We start from the raw sequence: 19,844 nt of genomic DNA on the forward strand, positions 1-19,844 counted from the left end.
ATTGTCCTCCAGCCTCACCGTCCAGCTCCCAGGAGCTCCACGCAAACTTTCACACCGGCCGAGGCTGGAGACCTGCCTGACAGGTCCATCTCGGCCCAGGAGATGGAGCGGCTGCACACACACACACACACACACACACACACACACACACACACACACACACACACACACACACACACTGGGGGGCTACCTCTGCTCCAGACACGTCCCAACTTGAGAAAAAGACATCCAAGTCTGCAGAAGGTCTTCACCGGAGTAAAGTTCCTCCCCAGCCGCCCGGTGGAGGAGGTCCACCCTGCAGGTGGAGCAGCAGCTCCTCCGCCACCTCAGCGGCGGAGCTCCATCTGCAGGAGCGGAGATGGTCGGAGGAGACGCCTCGCCGCTTCCCAGGCGTGGCGGGAAATGCGCTGCGGCGGGAAGAGAAGAAGAGGGAGGAGGACGAGGAGGAGGAGGAGGAGGAGGAAGAAGAGGAGAAGGAGGAGGAGGAGGAAGAGGAGAAGGAAGGGGCACAAAGGGCGTTCGTCCCCCCGCGGTGGGAGAGCCGGTCTGATCTGCTCGATGCTCCTCTACAACTGATGAGATGAATTCTTCACACCTCCTCCTCCTCTTTGCTCTCACACCCTCTTTCTCATTTCCAGGGCTGGGCTTCTGCCCCTCCTCCCTCCATCCTCCCTCCATCCTCCCTCCATCCTCCCTCCATCCTCTCTCTCTCTCCCTTTCACCCCCCCATGATTTCTACCCACACCTCATTTGCCTCCTCCTCCTCCTCTCCCTTCTCTTCTGCAGGCAGGAGAGCCGCAAGCCGACCAGCAAAGCATGGGTGACCACCAGGGGTTTGAGGGGTTTGAAGGGTTCTCCTCTTCCTCCTGGCTTCACCAGGACGGGGAGCAGGAGAAGGACTGCTGGAGAAAAGCCCAGAAGCAGGTAGAAGCGCAGGAGTCTGGCCTCGCATTCAGATGAAGGGCTGAGCTTCACCTTCAGGATGGTCCTGGTGGAGATGCAGGGCCACGTCTGACTCTCCATGTCCACCTCCTGTTCTCAGCTCTCTGAAGCTCTGCTGATCATCTCCTGCGTCCGTTCACCATCTCCCATGTTCACGTTCATGTCTTCACCGACGTTTGGGACGGAGGCACCGCTCCAGGCCCCGCCCCCAAAGCCCCGCCCCCAAAGCCCCGCCTACCTCAGTTTCAAGTAGAACATCAGGTTCGTTCAGATGAATTCTTTTGTTTAGCATGTGGCTAATGCTACTAATGTGTCTAAGGCTACTAATATGGCTAATACTACCATGGTTGATACTGCTATGCTACTAAGTGGCTAATGCTATCCTGTGTCTAATGAAACCAAGGCGTATAAATCTAACACAGTTATTGTTATTAATCTGTCTTTAGCGACTAAGGTGGCTAAAGCAACTAATTTGGTTGATTCTATCATGTGACTTGTGCTCCGAATGTGGCTAAAGCTATGGATGTGGCTAAAGCTACTGATGTGGCTAATGCTGTCATGTGGCTAATGATATTAATGTGTCTAGGGCTACGAATGTGGCTAAAGCTATTAATGTGGCTGATGGTATCATGTGTCTAATGCTACTAAGTGGCTAATGCTATCCTGTGTCTAATGAAACCAAGGCGTATAAATCTAACACGGTTATTGTTATTAATCTGTCTCAAGCGACTAAGGTGGCTAAAGCGATTAATTTGGCTAATTCTAGCATGTGACTTGTGCTCCGAATGTGGCTAAAGCTACACATGTGGCTAATGATATTAACGTGTCTAATGCTGCTAATGTGGCTAATGCTATCATGCAGTCTTTCCTCCGAACTCCGCCCTACATTCAAAGGAGTGTTTACTTGGACGCCCCGTCCCTGACCTTTGACCTCCAGGAGCTTCTGCCCACCGCAGGTCCAGCACCACCCTCACCTCCACCTGGAACTCTGTTCTCCAGGAGGTTCTCCGCCACCTCCTGGGGTCTGCTGCTGCTTCAGCGTCTCAGCTCCCCCTGGCACAGGTACTTCCTCAAACATAAACATGGCCGCCCCTCGCGGCCGCCGTCAGAGCCTTCAGATCTTCCTATGAACATGAAAGGCCACCTGCTCTGTTTGGAGAAGGTCCGGCGCTGGGGGGGGGTCACGTCTGGACCATCACCTCCACCCTCCATCTACGATGCCCTTCCTGCTACGTGCACGCCGGCCGTGCACAGGAGAAAAGAGGAGGGAGAGTTAAGCACACACACTTTTCACTCAGGAGGAGGAAGGAGACACCAGATAAGTTCAGAGGAGGATTTCAAAGGGGGGATACAAAGGGAGCGGTGGAGGATGGAGGGTTGAGGGTGGAGGATGGAGGGTTGAGGATGGAGGGTGGAGGGCGAGAAAAAAGAAATGCGTTGTGAAAAAAATAAGAAGAGCAGCCTGGTGTTTCTCTCCCAGCGAGGGCCTCCTCCCTTCAGTGTGCAGGAGGCTCAGTGAGGAACTCTGGCAGAATTTCAAGTGTTCTCATCATTTATTTACCGCCCTGAGCCTCTCAGGGTGTGTGTGTGTGTGTGTGTGTGTGTGTGTGTGTGTGTGTGTGTCATGGTTGGGATAATGGCTGACAGGTGCGCCGGTAGCCTGCGGAGGCCGGCGGCCACATTTCAGGGCCGTGGCTTGAACAATCTCCAGATGATGGAGGGGAGAGGAGAGATGGTGAGATGATAGACTTGGAGGAGAGGAGGGATGGAGGGAGGAGAAAGAGGGATGGAGGGATGGAGGGAGGAGAGGAGGTGTGGAGCAGCAGGTGGTCTGGTCCAACTGGGACACTGTCGCTTAGAACAACCTGCAGGTCACTCAGAGCAGCTCAATGCAGCTTTCCTGGTGTGTGTGTGTGTGTGTGTGTGTGTGTGTGTGTGTGTGTGTGCATGCCCATGCAAAGCTGCTGTACCCCAATTATTCCACAGCCTGCTAATCGTCCGAGCGCCCGCTGAGCGTGGAATTACCCATCAGCCCCCGCCGACCCGCCGCCACCAGCCAGCGCCATCACACAGGAACAGTGTGTGTGTGTGTGTGTGTGTGGAGGGGGGGATGTTAATTATGTAATAGTGGACCCCTAATTATGATTATTTTTGTTTTATTGACAAGGAGGCAGACACACACACACACACACACACTGCCATTCTTTGTCCTGCTCAATAGCCCTCAGGTGTGTGTGTGAGTGTGTGTTGATCCAGTCTGCTGCAAGGCCGCCTCCACAAATTAATGGCTTTTCACGGTCGTCAGGGATACGGGATGGGGGGGGGGGGGGGGGGGCTCCCCAATGTCAGCCCATCAGGGTTCTCAAACCTTCACTCATCTCTGCTCTTTATTCCCGTCCTCGCCTCATTCTGCTACCCACGAGCTGGAGGGGTGTGTGTGTGTGTGTGGGTGTGTGGGTGTGGGTGTGGGTGTGTGTGTGTGGGGGGGGGGGACATATTTTATGGCAACTAATTGGCTGTTCTTGTGAAAGGGAAGGGGTGCAAAGAGAGGGAGAGCAGTGTTAGGGATGCCCTGGTAACAAAGGTGTCATAAAACTACATGTCAGGAAATAAAACTAAAAATTGGAAAAAGCAACAATTAATCAGGGAATACTTTAAAAATCATGAATTGAAACTAGAAATAGTGAACTAAAAATACAAATCAGGAATTAAAACTACAAATTGGGAAATAAAACTACAGATCGAGAATTAGAACTACAAATGAGGAAAAAAAATATATAAATCGGGAATTAAAACTACAAATTAGCAAATAAAACTACAAATCTGTAGCTAGAATTAGACCAGAGCCAAAAGTGCGATCATCCACCAAACAGATTTGGGATGCAAAACGTTAATCAGGAAAGAGAAATAGTTTATATGTGAGTCTAATATTGTTGTTTCCTCTGTAAGCAGGGAGGAGGCACCAGGGTGAGGAGAGCCTGAGAGGAAGGAAGGAAGGAAGGAAGGAAGGAAGGAAGGAAGGAAGGATGGAAGGATGAAAGCAGAGCTGAAGCATCAGGTTGGAAGACAAAGGGATTAGTGGTAGTGGAAGGGAAGCCCTGCGGCACTCTGGGGTGTGTGTGTGTGTGTGTGTGTGTGTGTGTGTGTGTGTGTGATTACCTCTTTACCTGTGGGGCCGAGGGGCTTATTAATGGAGGAGCTACAGCTGAGTCCTCCTCCGCAGCCTGGATGGAGCCAGGAACATCTCAGCCAGACCAAAACCAGTTCCCTGACTAATTCATTCACACACACACACACACACACACACACACACACACACACACACACACACAAACACACACACCATCTTCGCATCTTCATGGTTCGTCCATTGTTCCAAACAATGAGAAGTGTTGGTCCTGATGAAGATGGACAACTCTAACACTCCGTCCGCCCTCCTGTTCTCCTCTGACTCGCCGGATCGATATGGTCTCCATTGTTACCACGGCGACGCCTTAAATAATTGCTATTAACATCTTTTACTTACGCCCCCCGATCCCCACTGACCAGCTTCTGATAAATAGCTGCTTTAACAGCCACAGGAAACACACACACACACACACACACACACACACACACACACACATTCACAGGCACAATCAACCCCCCCTCAGATTCCTCTCGGGGTACACACACACACACACACACACTTGTGTGAGCCGTGCCCAGGTGTTTACGCCCCCCCACCCACTATTAGCGTGTAATAGGCACAACTTATCCCACCAAGGTGTTTTTAAGCCCCCCCCCCCTCACACACACACACACACACACACACACACACACACCCTTGTGTATGTGCCCCAGGCTGAGCCAAATCAATATATCATTAGTGGGGCTCTGCCCCCCCACCCCACACACACACACCCCACACACACACACACACCACATACACACACATCCCACACATGCACGCACACATTTCACACTATTCCATTCTGGGATTTGTTGTTTTTTTCAGAGGTGTGTGTGTGTGTGCATGTGTGTGTATGTAAAGAGAGGGATGGAGGGGGTGTCTGGAGTGAAAGCGGAGCAGAATTGTGTGTGTGTGTGTGTGTGTGTGTGTGTGTGTGTGTGTGTGTGTGTGTGTGTGTGTGTGTGTGTAAAAGAGAGAGAGGAGGGGTCTGGAATGAGAGCAGAGCAGGACTGGGAGTGTGTTTTTGTGTGTGTGTGTGTGTCAGGGGCTGCAGTGAGTGCAGAGCAAGATAGGTTTTGTGTGTGTGTGTGTGTGTGAGTGAGTGTGAAATGAATGTGTAATTGCCATGCAGAGCCTGAACCTCCACCGCTGACAGCTGAGTGATGGCAGCCCCCCCCCTGCAGTGTCAGCAGGTTAGTAACACACACATCCCATAATATGCCAAAGCAACAATGTGCACCAGGAATATCCCTGAATGAATGAATGAATGCACTTCATCTTCAAACTCCAGAGGATGAGCATGGAATCAAAACAGCCCTAACACACACACACACACACACACACACACACACACACACACACACACACACACACACACACACACACACACACGCACGGATGCAGGAAACAAAGCAGGTCCTCAGGAAGCGGGTGAGATGGTGAGCCGGGGTTCAGATCCTCGGTACTGTACCTTCCCTGCAGAGGGAAAAACCAGGCATTGGCAGGAGCAGGGAGGGGCAGATGGAGGGGTCACCTTCAGGAGGAGGAGGAGGAGGAGGAGGAGGAGGAGGACCACGCATTCATCTCCAGGTAGGAACGTTCAACATTCCCTGTGAGGAGCCGCTGCCGCCGATCATGTGACCGATCTATATGTTGAATACGTGGCTCCACCTGGACCCCTGGATCAACAGGAAGGTGGATCCCTGTCTGCTCTCTGGGACCAGGTGCTAACGGTTCCTCCTGGCTGGACTGAGATGTCAGACAAGGCTGACACCTACTGGTGAAACACCAGCACGGACTCGAAGCCTGACTTGGATTCGGAGAAGACTAGACTTTGTCCGACCTGCAGATGTGCGTGTCTGAGCACATCATCTGACCTCCTGCCGGGAACCTTCCGAGGAGACGTTAGCATGCTGGTCTGGGATCTGCTCCTCAGTACTGACGCTGTAATAGCGCAGAAGATACAAACATTCAGCGCCTCCTCACGGTGAGAAGGTCCCCGGCCTTTCCGTCAGCCGCTTCTCCCGGGGTTCCTCGGGTTCCTCCCACAGGAGGTTCGGCTGAGACGAGAGGCCGAACGGTTGCTTGTACTGCCGGGTTTCCTCATAACGGACGAGTACGACGCTGTTAAACTGAGCCGGAGATGATGTCCTCCTCCCCCCGGGCGTGGGTGAAGGCTCCTCACCTCCACGCTGACGTCGAGGAGAAGGTCTCAAAACAGGGCTCATTGTTACGGCGCCGTCTGCCTCCCCCGCCTGCCGTCTCCAGCAGCAGGATGAATATGCATCGGGGGAAACTCTGCAGGAGAAACACATCCCTGCGCCATCAAGGTGCCCTTGGCGGTGTCTCTGGAGGTGCAGGAAGTTCTCCGCTCTCACGATGGAACCTGTCGGTCGCCGTCGGCCGCCAAGACGTGAAAAAGATGTCCACGAGTTGTGGGGGGTTTGGCTCCGGCCTTTGACCCTGTCGAACGTTTCAAACAAATAAATAATCAGAGGATTATGGAATATATTCCCATTCTGGTTACTACTTATAAACAGCTATGAATCAACGATACATCTGTGACCATTACACTTGTCTTAATTTTATTCCCTTTACATCCAGAGACACAAACGTGTTGTGAAATCGATTTAAAAATCAATAAATAGATCAGATTGTGTGGAAACATTGTTCCTCGGCCACTAGGGGGCCTCGGTACGCCGTGTGGCCAAAGACAACGAGCCTTCCAGCTTTTTATTTTTATTCGATGCTTACATATTTCAAATAGACGCGTAAAAGGGGGAACAAATCAGCTAATTTCAGCGGTTGTTTCCACCGAAATTAAAGTGATATAGGAGTCATTTACTTCGCGTTCGACCCGCTGACGGATACAAATCACCATAGCATAATCAGCTAGCTGCTGAGCTAGCCGCGGCTAAGCTGCCTCGCTTCCGGTGTGGAAGAGGCGCGCGCGTCCATTTAACGGAAGTAGGATTCCGCCACTTCCTCCGCCGGAGCGAAACAGAAAGAGTTTTTAAAATGTCCGTATGTTGGGTGCCGGGCTGCGAAAGTCGCCTTCTGGTCGGCAAAAAAGTTAAATTTTACAGAATCCCGTCCAGTAAGATTCCGTTTCAGGCCAACCGCCGGCGTCTGTGGCTGGAAGCCATCAGTCGGGGGAACGACCGCGCCGGCAGACCGGGAATGAATGCCCGGATTTGCGGCGCTCATTTCGTGTCAGGTAAGAACGGCGGCCGGCTCGGACCGGCGGGGGACGCTTTCTAACAACCCGCCGTGTGTGCGTGTGTTCACAGGACGGGCTTCCATGGACCAGCGGAGCGTTGACTTTGTCCCGTCCGTGTTTCCGATCCCGAAGCCGGCTCCGGGCTCCAAGAGGAAGAGGAGAAGGCAAGAGAAACTTGCGCTCCGCTAAGCTAGTTTAGCCCATTAGCTAGGCTTTGTTTTTTAAACAATATAAACGCGACCAGTCGCTCACGTTTAACTTCGAATGTGTAAAAGTTTTATTATCGTATCACCAAACAATTATTTGGTCACGTAACGTTCCTCCCGTCGGGCTGGAAATCATCTGGGTGTAACACTGCTAGCGGTCCGTTACAACAAGTTAATTGACAGCGGCTACTGCATCCGAGCTAAGCTAGTTGTTGTTGTTTTACTTTGTCAGTTCAACTGTCCTAAATGGTCAAACCTCGTCTTTAATTTTAAATCAACACTCCTTTTTTATTAGAACATCTGTGTTTTTTATCTTCTGCGCAAACCAACGTCTCCAAAATTCACGTTGAGCTGGAGATAAGTAAATGTCAGATCTCTGAACAAAACATGATGTTAGCGTAAATAATGAATTAGATTTTCTGCTCCGAGTAAGTGCGACAAGTTGTTTCCTCTGTGTATTACACATTTTTTTAACAGTAAATAGTTTTGTTTTGGAACACAAATGATAATGGAAGGAGGTTTTGGACTTTTTGACACACGTCTGTGATGGTTCCCAGTCATCCAGGCCCCGGCCTCTTTATATCAGATCTTCTGGTGACACCTGGACATTATTTCACTCCTTGAGGACTTTCCTCCACTCACCCCAGAGGTTCTTCAGTCCTAACTTGGGAGTCATCCCATATTTACCCGTTGGTGTTGGGCTAAGCTGAATGGGTTACTCATGTTAACGAATGAGTTGCTAAGATAAGATAAACTTTATTGAACCCCATCGGGGGAATTCCTTTGTCACAGCAGCGTAACTGTTGTGATATCCAAAAAAGAGAAGACTATAAGTATAAACAGAAAGGCAGAAGACAGAAGGTAGCAAGACGTCCACAAATAATTAGACAGCGAAGTGCAATTAAGTCGTAATTACACTGCAATTACAATTGTTGAAGTGTAATTGAGTAGCTTGCCGGTTCAAAAGATGAAATGCCTGCCGCGTCAACATGTCTTTTTAACGTCTCCATCAGAGCAGCAGAGTGGATGTTCATCTCTAATCTTTTCTACAATCTTGTCCATAAAAGGTTGTTTGGGCGAAGGAAGCGTGGCCGTCTGTGCCAAGCAGCCGGTGTGCAAAGAGAGCAAACTCCGCCTGGAGATGACGACCCCGTCACCCACCAACCCCCTGTTGTACTGAGACCTAGAAATAATCTCTTGGAGGAGGTTCAGATCCCAGCCGCTTCCAAGGTACCAGACTCGACCTTTTACTTTCCCCAATGTGTCTCAAAAAAACACAACTTTGTATTTTGGCTCAAACATTTACCCCGAGGATCGGCTGCAGGACTGTTGGTTTCTGGATCATCAGACGTAGTTTCCAAAACAAAGTGACGTGAAGGTGTCACGTCTTTTTTGAGCAGGGAAGTACCAGCCAGTAGATGTGTTCCAGTGTTTACTGAGTACCTTTGGTTACAGGGTAAATAACCCTGGAACAGTAAATATCAGGGATTCCAGACTAAGTTGTGGTTTTCTTCTTGGAGTTTTGCTCCAAAATAAAAACACTTCACTTTATTTGTCTGCCAAAGTTAAAGCAGTATCTCTTGTCAGTATTTGAAACATCACCTTTGGATTTCTGTTCTCCCGCTGTGTTTTCACGATACTTAAATATGTTTGTTTCATTTTGACGTGTATCTGTTTTTGCAGGAAGTGGAAAAAACGACTAAAGCGGGTGAAACCGAAGCTGCGACCGAAGCAACCAAACCAGAACCGACTTCTCCCGGAGCAAAGACCATTTCTTCAATTAAACTCCCGGCAGGCGTCACGGCCCTGATCAGAACCAGCCCCGTGGTGCTCCTCAAACCTCTCGTCACGCCAGCGGGTAGCTACCAGTGTGAGCTGTGTGACCAGACCTTCGCCGTCGTCCCGCAGTTTGTCAACCACCGGCGGCAGCATGAAGAGGAGCGGCCGCTCCCTCGGGACTCTCCGGAGATGGGGTCTCCGAGCGACGTCCCCGCCGAGTCCGCGCTCCTCCCCTGCAACATGTGCGACCGCTCCTTCACCTCAGCCCACAACCTGAAGCGACACAAGCTGCTGCACGTCAAAGACGGCAGGAAGTGCCCGCAGTGCGGCGTGCTCTTCTGTCGACGCCACAACCACGTTTTATTCCTGCCCAGGCCCGAGTCTGCGGCAGGCGGCGAGGAGAAACCCCAGCGCGTGGGCGCCGTAACACGGCCGGTAGAAGCTCGTCCGGAGAAGCCGGCGCCGAGTCGGACCGAAGAAGCGAAGAGCTCCGGCGCCTCGACGCCTACGGCCGCAACGGCTGACCTAGAGGTCACATCTGAGACCCTGGACAAGCCTGCCGTGGTCCAGGTGAAGCAGGTCCACCAGCCCCAGCTCAACAGCCCCAGACTCCCGCTTCCGGCTTCCTTCACCAGCACCAGCGTGCCCGCAGAAATCCCTGTCCCGATGTTGAAAAGGCCCCTCCCCCCCCTCCCGCCCTGTCTGACCAGGTCCGAGCCCCCCAACTACCCTGCGGACTTTGTGCAGCCCCACCTCCCCCAGTGGCCCAAACTCCCACCCTCGCTGCAGATCTTCACACCTCAGCGCTTGACCTCGGCCTTCCTAGAAGTCCACAGGAATTACGATTATATTTTAAGCAAAAGAGCGTGCGTCCACAACCGGGAGGTGGTGAAGAAGGAGCCTCCGGGGACATCGGGAAGGTCTCCAGAGGTTCCCTGCTGCAAGCACGTCAGACCTGAGAGGACCGCCTACGACCTGGAGATCGTGCTCTGATGAAACCCTCGGCCCGCTCCGCTTCGCCGCGTGTTCCGCTCCATGACCGCCGCTCGCCCTACTCGGACATCCTCACCTCCGTTGGACTCGTTCCCGTGGCCGCTAAACGCATCGACCCGGGTCTTGTGCCCGAACAACCGTTTATAACAGTGTAACGTGTGAGCGGTGAGAAGGTCACGTGGATCATCAGACTTGAACGTCCCGCAGAGATGAAACACCTCCTCCTGGTCTGTGGAGGCGCACCGGACCGAAGTCGGATCGTCAACCGACCAGGGAGCTGAGCTCCTCACCTGATGTTCTCACCTACCTCGAGAGCTCCGAGCCACATCGACTCCGGGCTTTTTATTCTTAATTACAGTAATATTTATTTGCACAGTAATATATTTCCGGCGTGGAGGAGGTGGGAACTCTGGGACGACATGGGTTTGACTCAGACCTCCAGTGCTGCTATGATATAAGGAAGCGTGTGTTTGTTGAATGGGTTGTCCCCATAGGGTTAATGTCAGTCTGCTGTTCTACCTTCAGAACACACAGCCGCCACATTAAAAACATCAAACATGTCTTCATGCTAGCTCAGTTTCTTGGAAAGGTTGAGCTCCACCTTCGATCGGAAGCGGCAGGGTCCTCGGGAGGAACCTTGTTCCAGGTCAGGTCGACCGCCTGGATGGAGAAGGGATGAGAGGGCGGTAGAAACGTGGTTTGCTGCTGATGGCGGCGGTGGGGCTCTGAAATGACAGGAAGTTCTCCCAGTCTGGGCCAAAGACCACTCTGTGGTGTGGACACAGGTGTTCGGATGTTCTCGTCGCTCTCATCCTCCCAGCCGGAGCCTCTCAGATCAGACATGTTTTGCACGTTCCTCCAGGACCTGACCTCATTTTCAGCCAGGGTTGCATAAACAGGGAGTGAATGAACATCTGCTGATGTTTGTCTCCAGGCGTGTGGTTTTTCCGGGTCAGTGAGGAGGTGAGCGTCCATGAGTGTCCACCTGCAAGGCAAACACATCCTCCGAGTTGTCACTCTGGAACAAGGACGGCATGAAGATGTCCTCCTGGTTGAGGACAGAAGATGATGTTCATCTCTGCCGCTGCTTGTTTGTTCCTCTGATTTCAAACGTCACAAAAATTTGTTTACAGCGGAGAATTCCGCTTCCGGTGGCGCCCGGATCGCCGCGAGAGCCTCCGCAGCATCTGCACGCTGGCCACGTCCTATTGGCCACAGGGGGAGGGGGAGGAGAGCCCTGATTGGCCCGATCCGCCGCCGAGACATCTGATTGGTCCTCAGCCCCCTTCAGCAGCCGAGCCGAGCCGCTGATTGGCCGGCGTGAGTCGATCGTGGACGCGCAGAAGACAGCGGAGCGGTGCTGATGCTGTGACAATGGGAGCCGTCCGGAGGAGCGTCGTCTGGAGCTAGCAGCGCAGAAGATCCAGAAGGAGGAGGCGGCGAACGGAGCCTCTGCTAGCCGGTGAGTTCCCCGTGACGTGACCGGGGGCGTCCGGTGAGCCGTTCCTGGCGTGGGGCCGGGGAGGGGAGGGGGGATACGTCGGCACCGGAGCTTAAACCCGGGATGGAGAAGGTTAGCTGTTAGCCAGCTGTGACTCACCACCTCCACCACCTCCACCCCCTTCCGTCGACTGCATTGCGGAGAGTTGATGTCCCTCAGAGGAACATCTGCACCAGAAGAAGCCGTCCACCGCCGCAGAAGAAGTTGGTCCGCAAACGGCGGAAGTGCGTGTTCGCGGACGGTTCGGTCCACATCCGGGCCGCCGGAAGTCACCGACATCACGGAGATGAACCCTGACCCCTGACCCCTGACCCCTGGAACATCTGCTGCACCATCAGGACATCGGCGCTTCTTCTGTGCAGATGCAGAGGTGTCGCCTCCACAAAGGATTCCCCTCCTGTCGGCGGAAATAAGACATCATTTCCACTTTAGTATTAATAAGGGAGGTAAACCGAGGAGCTCCTGCACTGAGCTCCTACCTGCTCACGATGGTGATGGACAGGCTGATGGACGAGAACCTCCATGGACTGCGAGGTGGGAGCGGAGAGCAGCCGGAGGAACATCTAGAGAGGCGCGGGGAACAGGACAGAATACGTGACGGACCCTGGTGGAGCGTTGAGGGTACAAGGGGTGGAGATGAAGAAGGTGCAGGAGGTCAACAATGGAGAGGGTGGAGAAGAAATGGGGGGACACGTGCAGGCACGTAGGAACGGATAGAGACAAGAATATCGGCCAGAATGAAAAGAAAGGGGGAGAAGACGGAGGTGAAGAGCAGCCATGGTGTCTGGTTTGGGGACACCGAGGAGAAGACAGGGGGCAGAGATGGAGATGCCGAGAGGATCGGGAAGGAGTCCATCAGAGGGACGGCGCATGGTAGATGTTCTGGAGATAAAGTCACACTGACATGGTTTGGACGTGGCCAGAGGAGGGATGGAGAAGATCTGGATGGATGGATGCTGAGGTTGGAGGAGGTCTGGAGGAAGACCTGAGAGGAGGTTTATGGATGGAGGAGAGGCAGTCAGGAGGTTTGTTGGATGGAGGCAGATGATTGGCTGGTGGTTGGATGGAAGCAGACGATTGGACAACGGAACCCAGATATATCGAGAAGTTCAATCTCCCTTTCCCTTGCTCTGGTGTCCTCAGGCTGGAGATGGGCGCGTTCAGCCGTCAGAAGTTCTTCCAGGAGCTCACCCATGGCTGCCTGCTGCCCACGGCCCAGCAGGGTCTGGAGCAGGTGTGGCAGCTGCTGCTCATCTGCCTGCTGTGCCGCCTCCTGTGGATGCTCGGTGAGGTTCCTCAGCTCTTCTCCGCCCTCCTCCACCCTCCTCCACCTCCACCTCACCTCCGCTCCTCGCCTTCTCCAGGACTCCCCTCCTTTGTGAAACACCTGGGCACGGTGGCGGGAGGCTTCTACACCCTCTACCTGTTCTTCGAGCTTCACATGATCTGGGTGGTCCTCCTCAGCCTCCTGTGCTACCTCTTCCTCTTCCTGTGCCGCCACTCCACCATCAGAGGCACCTTCCTCTCCATCACCGTGCTCATCTACCTTCTGCTCGGGTAAGAAAAGCCCGATGTCCGGCTTTGCGGTCGGAGGAGAAAGATCTGAGAGCGTTCTCCTGCCGTTTTCCTCAGGGAGCTGCACATGATGGACACCACCAACTGGCACAAGATGAGAGGTAAGCTCCGCTCCTCCTCAACATCTGCTCGCCAGCTGCCGCGTCACCCCGGTAACGGGCCGCCGCCGCCGCCGCCTTCCAGGCTCCCAGATGGTGGTGGCGATGAAGGCCATCTCCCTGGCCTTCGACCTGGACCGGGGCGTGGTGACCAGCGTGCCCTCGCCCATGGAGTTCATGGGGTACATCTACTTCGTGGGCACGGTGATCTTCGGCCCGTGGATCAGCTTCCGGAGCTACAAAGAGGCCCTGGAGGGACGGAGGATGGTGAGTGACGGAGGAGCCCATGTCTGGTGTCTTCGTACAGCCGGGATTCTGGGATTCTGCGTGGGGTTCTTCAGGGTTCTCCGGGTTCCTCCTACAGTCCAAACATGGAGGAGGTCCACTGGAGACCCTACACGCTCTATAAATGTTTAGAAAAGATGTCCGGTGCCCCCGCGGTGTGGTAGAAGGTCTCCAGGAGTGCCCCCTGCACCTTCTTCTCCTCTTCTTCCAGAGCTTCTCCTGGCTCAGGAAGGTCTCCATCAGCTGGGTGAAGAGCCAGATCTGCCTGGTGATCTCCAACTGCGTGGCACCGTACCTCTTCCCCTACTTCATCCCCGTCTATGGAGACAAGCTGCTGCGGAGGTGAGCGACACACACACACACACACACACACACACACACACACACACACACACCTGTGACACCTGTTTTTTCCTCTTCTATCTGCTCGCAGTAAAAAGCGGAGGAAGATCAGGTAATAGCCCTACGACCGTCCTGAGCTGTAGATCCTGGATGTTTCGAAGTTCTCCATCTGAAGCCTCCTCTGTGTGTGTGTGTGTGTGTGTGTGTGTGTGTCGTGCTGCTGCTCAGAGGCACGCCGGCGAGGTAAGTCCCTTTCACCCATGAGGAGTTGAGCGGCGGCGCCGGAGGCCGTCATCTGCGCTGTGTTTCTCCCCCGGCCGTCAGGTGGCTGCTGGCCTACGAGAACACCATGTCCTTCCACTTCAGCAACTACTTCGTGGGGTATCTGAGCGAGACCACCGCCACCCTGGCCGGGGCGGGGTTCACCGAGGAGAAGGACAACCTCAAATGGTCAGTGGAGCTCCGCTTTCCTGTGCGTTGACCATCTTCACCCCCGAAAGACAGGTGCCGTCGCAGCGACGCCTGGGCTTCTAGGCGTGGAACGGGTTCTGCCACCGAGCTTTAACCCATTCTGCTCGGATCAAAATGAATAGAAACACTATGAATAGAAACACTCGGTTTTTTACGTGTTTTTAAATAAGAAAAATGTACAAATTCCGCACAATTACCTCACTTGGTACTAAGACACTTATAGTTTTATCACTTGTTTACTAAGACACTTTATATTTTCACTGAGACACTTTATAGTTTATAGTTTATTTCTAATTCTGCCTTTTTCTTTTTATTATTTATTATTGTTATATTTTCTGTTATATTTTCTGTAACTCTGGCACAACAATTTCCTTCGGGATTAATAAAGTTGTTCTTATCTTATCTTAAAAATAATAACACGTAATGAAATAAAATACATAAAAAATAAAATTGATATTTTTTTGTGTGTATGTACATATATATAATTAAAATTTCACCACGAGGGATTAATAAAGTAAAAATGATTATCGATTTCATCATAAAATAGAGCGTAACTGGTTTAATGAAGTGTATTAACCTCCCAGATGAGATGAGATGATGAGATGAGAACAACTTTATTAATCCCGAAGGAAATTGTTGTGCCAGAGTTTCAAGTAAGAAACATAACAGTAATAGATGATAGTAGAAAGAAAGAAAGTAGAAAGATAGAAAAAAGGATGGTCTGAAGACGGCGGCGGCAGTGGAGGAAAAGGTTGGAGGGATTTTTCCCTTCCTTACCTCACTGGCTCCACCCTTAATGCTACAATGCTTTGCTGAATTTAACTTTTCTCCACTTAATGTCTAAACTCACACGAAGTTCCAGAAGTCCACCACTTTTCCTTGATCGTCTGGGCGAGCTAGCGGCGGTTGCCGTCTCACTGGCTTTAAACCATGTTGGTGTGGAGGGTCATCCCTCCGACGCTAACTCAGATCTGGGCAGAACATCTGCTGAGCCTCGGCTCCGATGTGGGAGAAGGTGATGCGGAGGTTCAGTCCGGGTTCCTGTGTCCTCTGGCGTCCTCCTCAGGGACCTGAGCGTGTCCAGGCCGCTGCAGATAGAGTTCCCGCGCTCCATGGTGGAGGTCGTGACCTCGTGGAACGCGCCCATGTCACGCTTCCTGCACTCCTGTGAGTTTCCGTGTTTTCCGTCCGTCCGTCCGTCCGTCCCGCTCCGATGTTGACCCGGCCTTCTCCTCCGCAGACGTCTTTCGGAGCGCGCTCAGACTGGGGACCTTCTGGGCCGTCATGGTGACGTACACGGCCAGCGCTCTCCTGCACGTAAGCGGCCGCGACGCTCGTTGGCGCCCGTCCTCGTCCGCCGTTCTGATCTTGCTGTTTCTCCTCTGCAGGGTCTGAGCTTCCACCTGGGGGCCGTCCTCATATCTCTGGGCTTCATCACCTACATCGAGCACGGTGAGTCCGAGGTCCGCCTCCCTCGGACAGGAGAATCATCTTCCCCCGGTTTCAACGCCTCCGCCGTGTTTTTCTTTGCTCCAGTGCTGCGGAAGAGGCTCGCCGCCGTCTTCGACGCCTGCGTGCTGTCGAGGAGATGTCCTCCAGACTGCACCCACCGGAACAAACAGGTGACGGGACGCTGCCTCGACATCACGGTCCTGAATATCGGAGGTCCAAAGTCCGACCTTCGCCGGCCGATCCGGATCCGGACCGGCCGATCATCTGAAGGGCTTTGGTCGTTTTCTTTACAAATGTGAGAGACGGGTTTGCGGCTCCGTCCGGTTGAGCTAAACTAAGCTAAGCTAACGGGCTCCAGCGCCGGGAAGATGGTAGCGAACGCTGGTTTTAGCTGCTTGCAGACAGAACGGTGCCAGTCCAACACCAATTCCGTTCCAGGAAGTAGCCTCAGCATTCCCACAGGCAGTGAGGGACCACGGTAGGGACCGGTGTGACGTGAACTTCAGCTCCACACGTCAAAACAATCCACCGAAGAAGAAGAAGAAGAAGAAGAGGAAGATGACGTGGAAGCCATGGAGGTGGAAGCTGCCACAGGATCGTGGAATAATATCTATGAACCATCAGGTGGTCTGAAGAGGTTTTACCTTCACTGCGCTGTGAAGAACCCCAAGAGCTGTCTCCACACTTACTCTGGTCCAAAATGTAGATGTTCCTCTGCGAGTCCTTGAAACCCTGAGGCGTAGCAGGACAGAAGAGCTCGGACCTCTTCGCCGCTCCATCTCTGGCTGCGTCTGTTCATTTTGTCCAAGAAAACATCTGAGCAGAAACCAGGAGAGCTTTGAGAGACGGTGTCTGCAGACCTCAAGAAGTATCTCATGGACGTGGCTTTTGAGTTCAACCAATCACTGAGCACCTTTGAGGTCTGATGGGACCGTAAGAAGACCATGCTTCGGAGCAGGAGCGGAGATGGTTCTCGGAGCCGAGGTGGTTCTCGGAGCGGAGGTCCCTGATTCTTCTGCTGTTTGAATGCACCAGATTGCTGAGAAGGTTCCAGGAGTTCCTGCGGTGAGAAAGAGGCTGATGATCAGACATGAAAACACAGTTTGAAGAGAGTGTCCATCCTGCTCAGGGTGGAAGGTTCTGGAAGGCCTTCTGAGCCTGCTCTGTGGTGGGAATGTCTGAGAGAAGGCTGAAGGCCCTGAGTGTCCTCTCGTCCTCTGCAGGAGCTCTGGGTGTACGTGATGAACGCCGCCTTCGGCACTCTGGCCGTCCTCCACCTGACATACCTGGGCTCTGTCTTCAACTCCAGCGTGGACTACATGGAGGAGGAGGAGGTACGGTAACTCGGCCGTGGACGTTCTGCACACTGACCCCTCACCCCTAAGGCTCCGTGACCTTCTTCTCCTTTGGGCCGCTCCTCTCAGGAGCCTCAGCCAATCATCTGCCTCCATCCAACCCTACCTTCGTGTCCTCTCCTCCTCCATCCATAAAGCTCCTCTCCGGTCTTCCTCTAGACCTCCTCCGACCTCAGCATCCTTCTACCCGGATCTTCTCCATCCCTCCTCTGTCCATGTCCAAACCATCTCCATTTAACATCTGCTGTCCCTCTGATGGACCCCTCCCCGATCCTCTCCATCCTCCACCCCTGCTGCCAGAAATCCGTTTTGGATTTGTGAGGAACCTCTTGCTCCACGTGGAGGTTCACGCCGTAACCCCGCGTTAGATCTCTGCCGCGCTGGCGCGAAGACCTCTGGAGCGGATCTTCTCCTATCTCCCTGCAGGAGGAGCCGGGCCACCACGTGTCGCGGCGGTGGTCGGAGCTGGGCTGGACGAGCCACTGGGTCTCCTTCGGCTGCTGGGTGGCGTACCGCCTCCTCCTCTGAGGACGCCCGCGAGACGCCCGCGGAGGAGAAAAGCAATAACGGCGGTAACTCTGGTTCTCTCTCGGCGCCGCTCAGATGGACGTGGACGGGACCGCCGGTGGATCTCCACCTCCGCCTCCCCCTTCTCCTCTATCATTTATTTCTCCGTCCCGATCGGCGCCTGTCGATGGGTTCCAGGTGGGGAGGAGGCCACGCGAGGTCTCCTCTCAGATGTCGCGTCTCCCGCCCCCGCGTCTTTTTCGACGGCTCCTCCGGGCGATCGTCCTCATCCGCCGCTCCCTGGACGCCCCCTCCGCCCGTCCGCCTGGACGATCTACCTTCTCCGCAGGGTTTACGTTCGGATGAAGAAGAGCACAGCTCCGTCGCCGTGGAGATAAAATAAAGTTCCCTCTTAGAGACCTTTAGCTGAAGACGACCTCGTGTCGGGTGTCGGTGTCCTCCTCACCTTAGATGCCCCGGCGGGCCGTTAGAATCAGGGTATTGCAAATGTTAGCGTAGACACACAGTTCGATCTCCTTGTTTTGGATGAAGTTTCGATCACCGAGCGCGAGCCGGAGGCCGGAGGTGACCCCGCGCTCATGTTCCCCCTGTCAATGTGAAGGACCTGCTGCACCTGTGATACTTCTCTTTTTTTGATATATAAAAACATTTTCCATGCAACCTGATTGGCTGTGTGTGTGTATAAGATAAAGATTGGCTTTGTGTGTGTATAAGATAAGATCAACTTTATTGATCCCCATAGGGAAAACGCCTTTGTCAGAGCAGCGTAACAGTCCAAAATAAATGGACAGACAGAAGATAGCAAATAGACAGCGACGACGTCGGGGATCAGAATGGACAACGTAAAGGAACAGGAAGGGTGAAAAATACACAACCAGAACCGAACGGAGTGACGCCCACGAAATAAATGAGCCCGAATATGCGTGCAGGCCGGGAACGACAAGGATAAGAGAGACAGCAGAGTCAGGATATGACGTGGATGGCCGAGATTGTGGAAGCGCTACCTCGTGTGTGACGCCGATCAAGAAATGATGTGATTAAGGGCTGATTAAGAAATAGTCGTTTATTTGAGTCATTATTTACAAGAACACCGCGCCGGCTGTCAGACAGCCGCGCACCGGCTGCTTAAAGCAACGGTCCGGTTCGGACCCGGAGGCGACGCCGGGGATGGGCTCCCGAAGACGGCGAATCAGCCCTGTCGGCCGCGGGGCCCCCCGTGCTTGCGGCGGCAGGACCCCAGCAGTGTCTCCAGCGCCATCTTCACAAACGCCTGGAAGTTATTGCTTCTCTCCCTTCGGCTGTCCTGCGGGGGGACGGGACACAGACAGATACCTTCACCGGGGACACGGCGATCACAAACGGGGGCCGCGACGCACCGGACACGTACCGGGGGGGGTCCGGTACGCCGCTCGTGGAGATGCTTACCTCCTTGCTTCTTGTTATCATCTCCTTTCTGATCACCTTTCTTCGGCTGCTCTTTAGGACTCTGAGGTTGCTGTTGTACGAAAGCAACATTAGGCGGGAGAGAAACAACAGATATTTGCAGAAGGAATTTGGGAGAAAATAGGGATTTTGTACCAGAATGGTAGTCATTTCCCTACCTTGGTAGTTGACTTCTTGTCCGACTTATTACCTGGAAATGATGGAAACCTTCGGTTATATGACACTCACGGGTGCGGCTTTAGCTGCCCGCTGGGGGAGTCCCTATCCGCTTGAATTAAAAAAAAAAAAAAAAAAAAACATTTTTCCCGCAAATTAATTTTCGGTTTGCTGTTACTTACCTTTTGTTCCTGGCATGTTGGCTGTGCTCCAGAGTCTGCGCTGTTTTTTTAGAGAATGCGGTGCTTAAAGTGGCGTTCCCCCGCTCATTTATGGCCCGGCCGGCTGAATGGCTCGGCCACCGGGGCCCCTTCGAGAAAGAACAG

The 19,844-nt window shown here is 53.3% G+C and overlaps 2 protein-coding genes and 1 long non-coding RNA gene across 3 annotated transcripts; 2 read left to right on the forward strand and 1 right to left on the reverse strand.

Annotated features, from left to right (window-relative positions):
• Positions 1-6,888: 6,888 nt before the first annotated feature.
• LOC147226805 (uncharacterized) lies at positions 6,889-10,873 on the forward strand. The gene is made up of 4 exons (XM_086158871.1): positions 6,889-7,331; positions 7,405-7,498; positions 8,608-8,770; positions 9,224-10,873. The coding sequence occupies exons 1-4, from the start codon at positions 7,133-7,135 to the stop codon at positions 10,310-10,312; spliced, it is 1,545 nt and encodes a 514-aa protein (XP_086014997.1). The 5' UTR covers positions 6,889-7,132; the 3' UTR covers positions 10,313-10,873.
• A 54-nt stretch (positions 10,874-10,927) lies between these two features.
• LOC147226806 (protein-serine O-palmitoleoyltransferase porcupine-like) lies at positions 10,928-18,581 on the forward strand. The gene is made up of 15 exons (XM_086158872.1): positions 10,928-11,774; positions 12,957-13,099; positions 13,178-13,370; positions 13,446-13,489; positions 13,572-13,753; positions 13,983-14,113; positions 14,205-14,225; positions 14,342-14,356; positions 14,438-14,563; positions 15,651-15,751; positions 15,825-15,901; positions 15,973-16,036; positions 16,121-16,206; positions 17,260-17,370; positions 17,818-18,581. The coding sequence occupies exons 2-15, from the start codon at positions 12,964-12,966 to the stop codon at positions 17,917-17,919; spliced, it is 1,389 nt and encodes a 462-aa protein (XP_086014998.1). The 5' UTR covers positions 10,928-11,774; positions 12,957-12,963; the 3' UTR covers positions 17,920-18,581.
• A 380-nt stretch (positions 18,582-18,961) lies between these two features.
• On the reverse strand, positions 18,962-19,823 carry LOC147226807 (uncharacterized). The gene is made up of 4 exons (XR_015107071.1): positions 19,701-19,823; positions 19,521-19,552; positions 19,345-19,414; positions 18,962-19,222 (listed from the first exon to the last, which is right to left on the reverse strand). It is a non-coding gene; the product is annotated as an uncharacterized LOC147226807 (long non-coding RNA).
• Positions 19,824-19,844: the final 21 nt, after the last annotated feature.

Source organism: Fistularia commersonii, chromosome 14 (genome assembly GCF_037954325.1).
Source record: "Fistularia commersonii isolate RoL2024-O1a breed Wild chromosome 14, RoL_Fcom_v1.0, whole genome shotgun sequence".
NCBI lineage: Eukaryota > Metazoa > Chordata > Actinopteri > Syngnathiformes > Fistulariidae > Fistularia > Fistularia commersonii.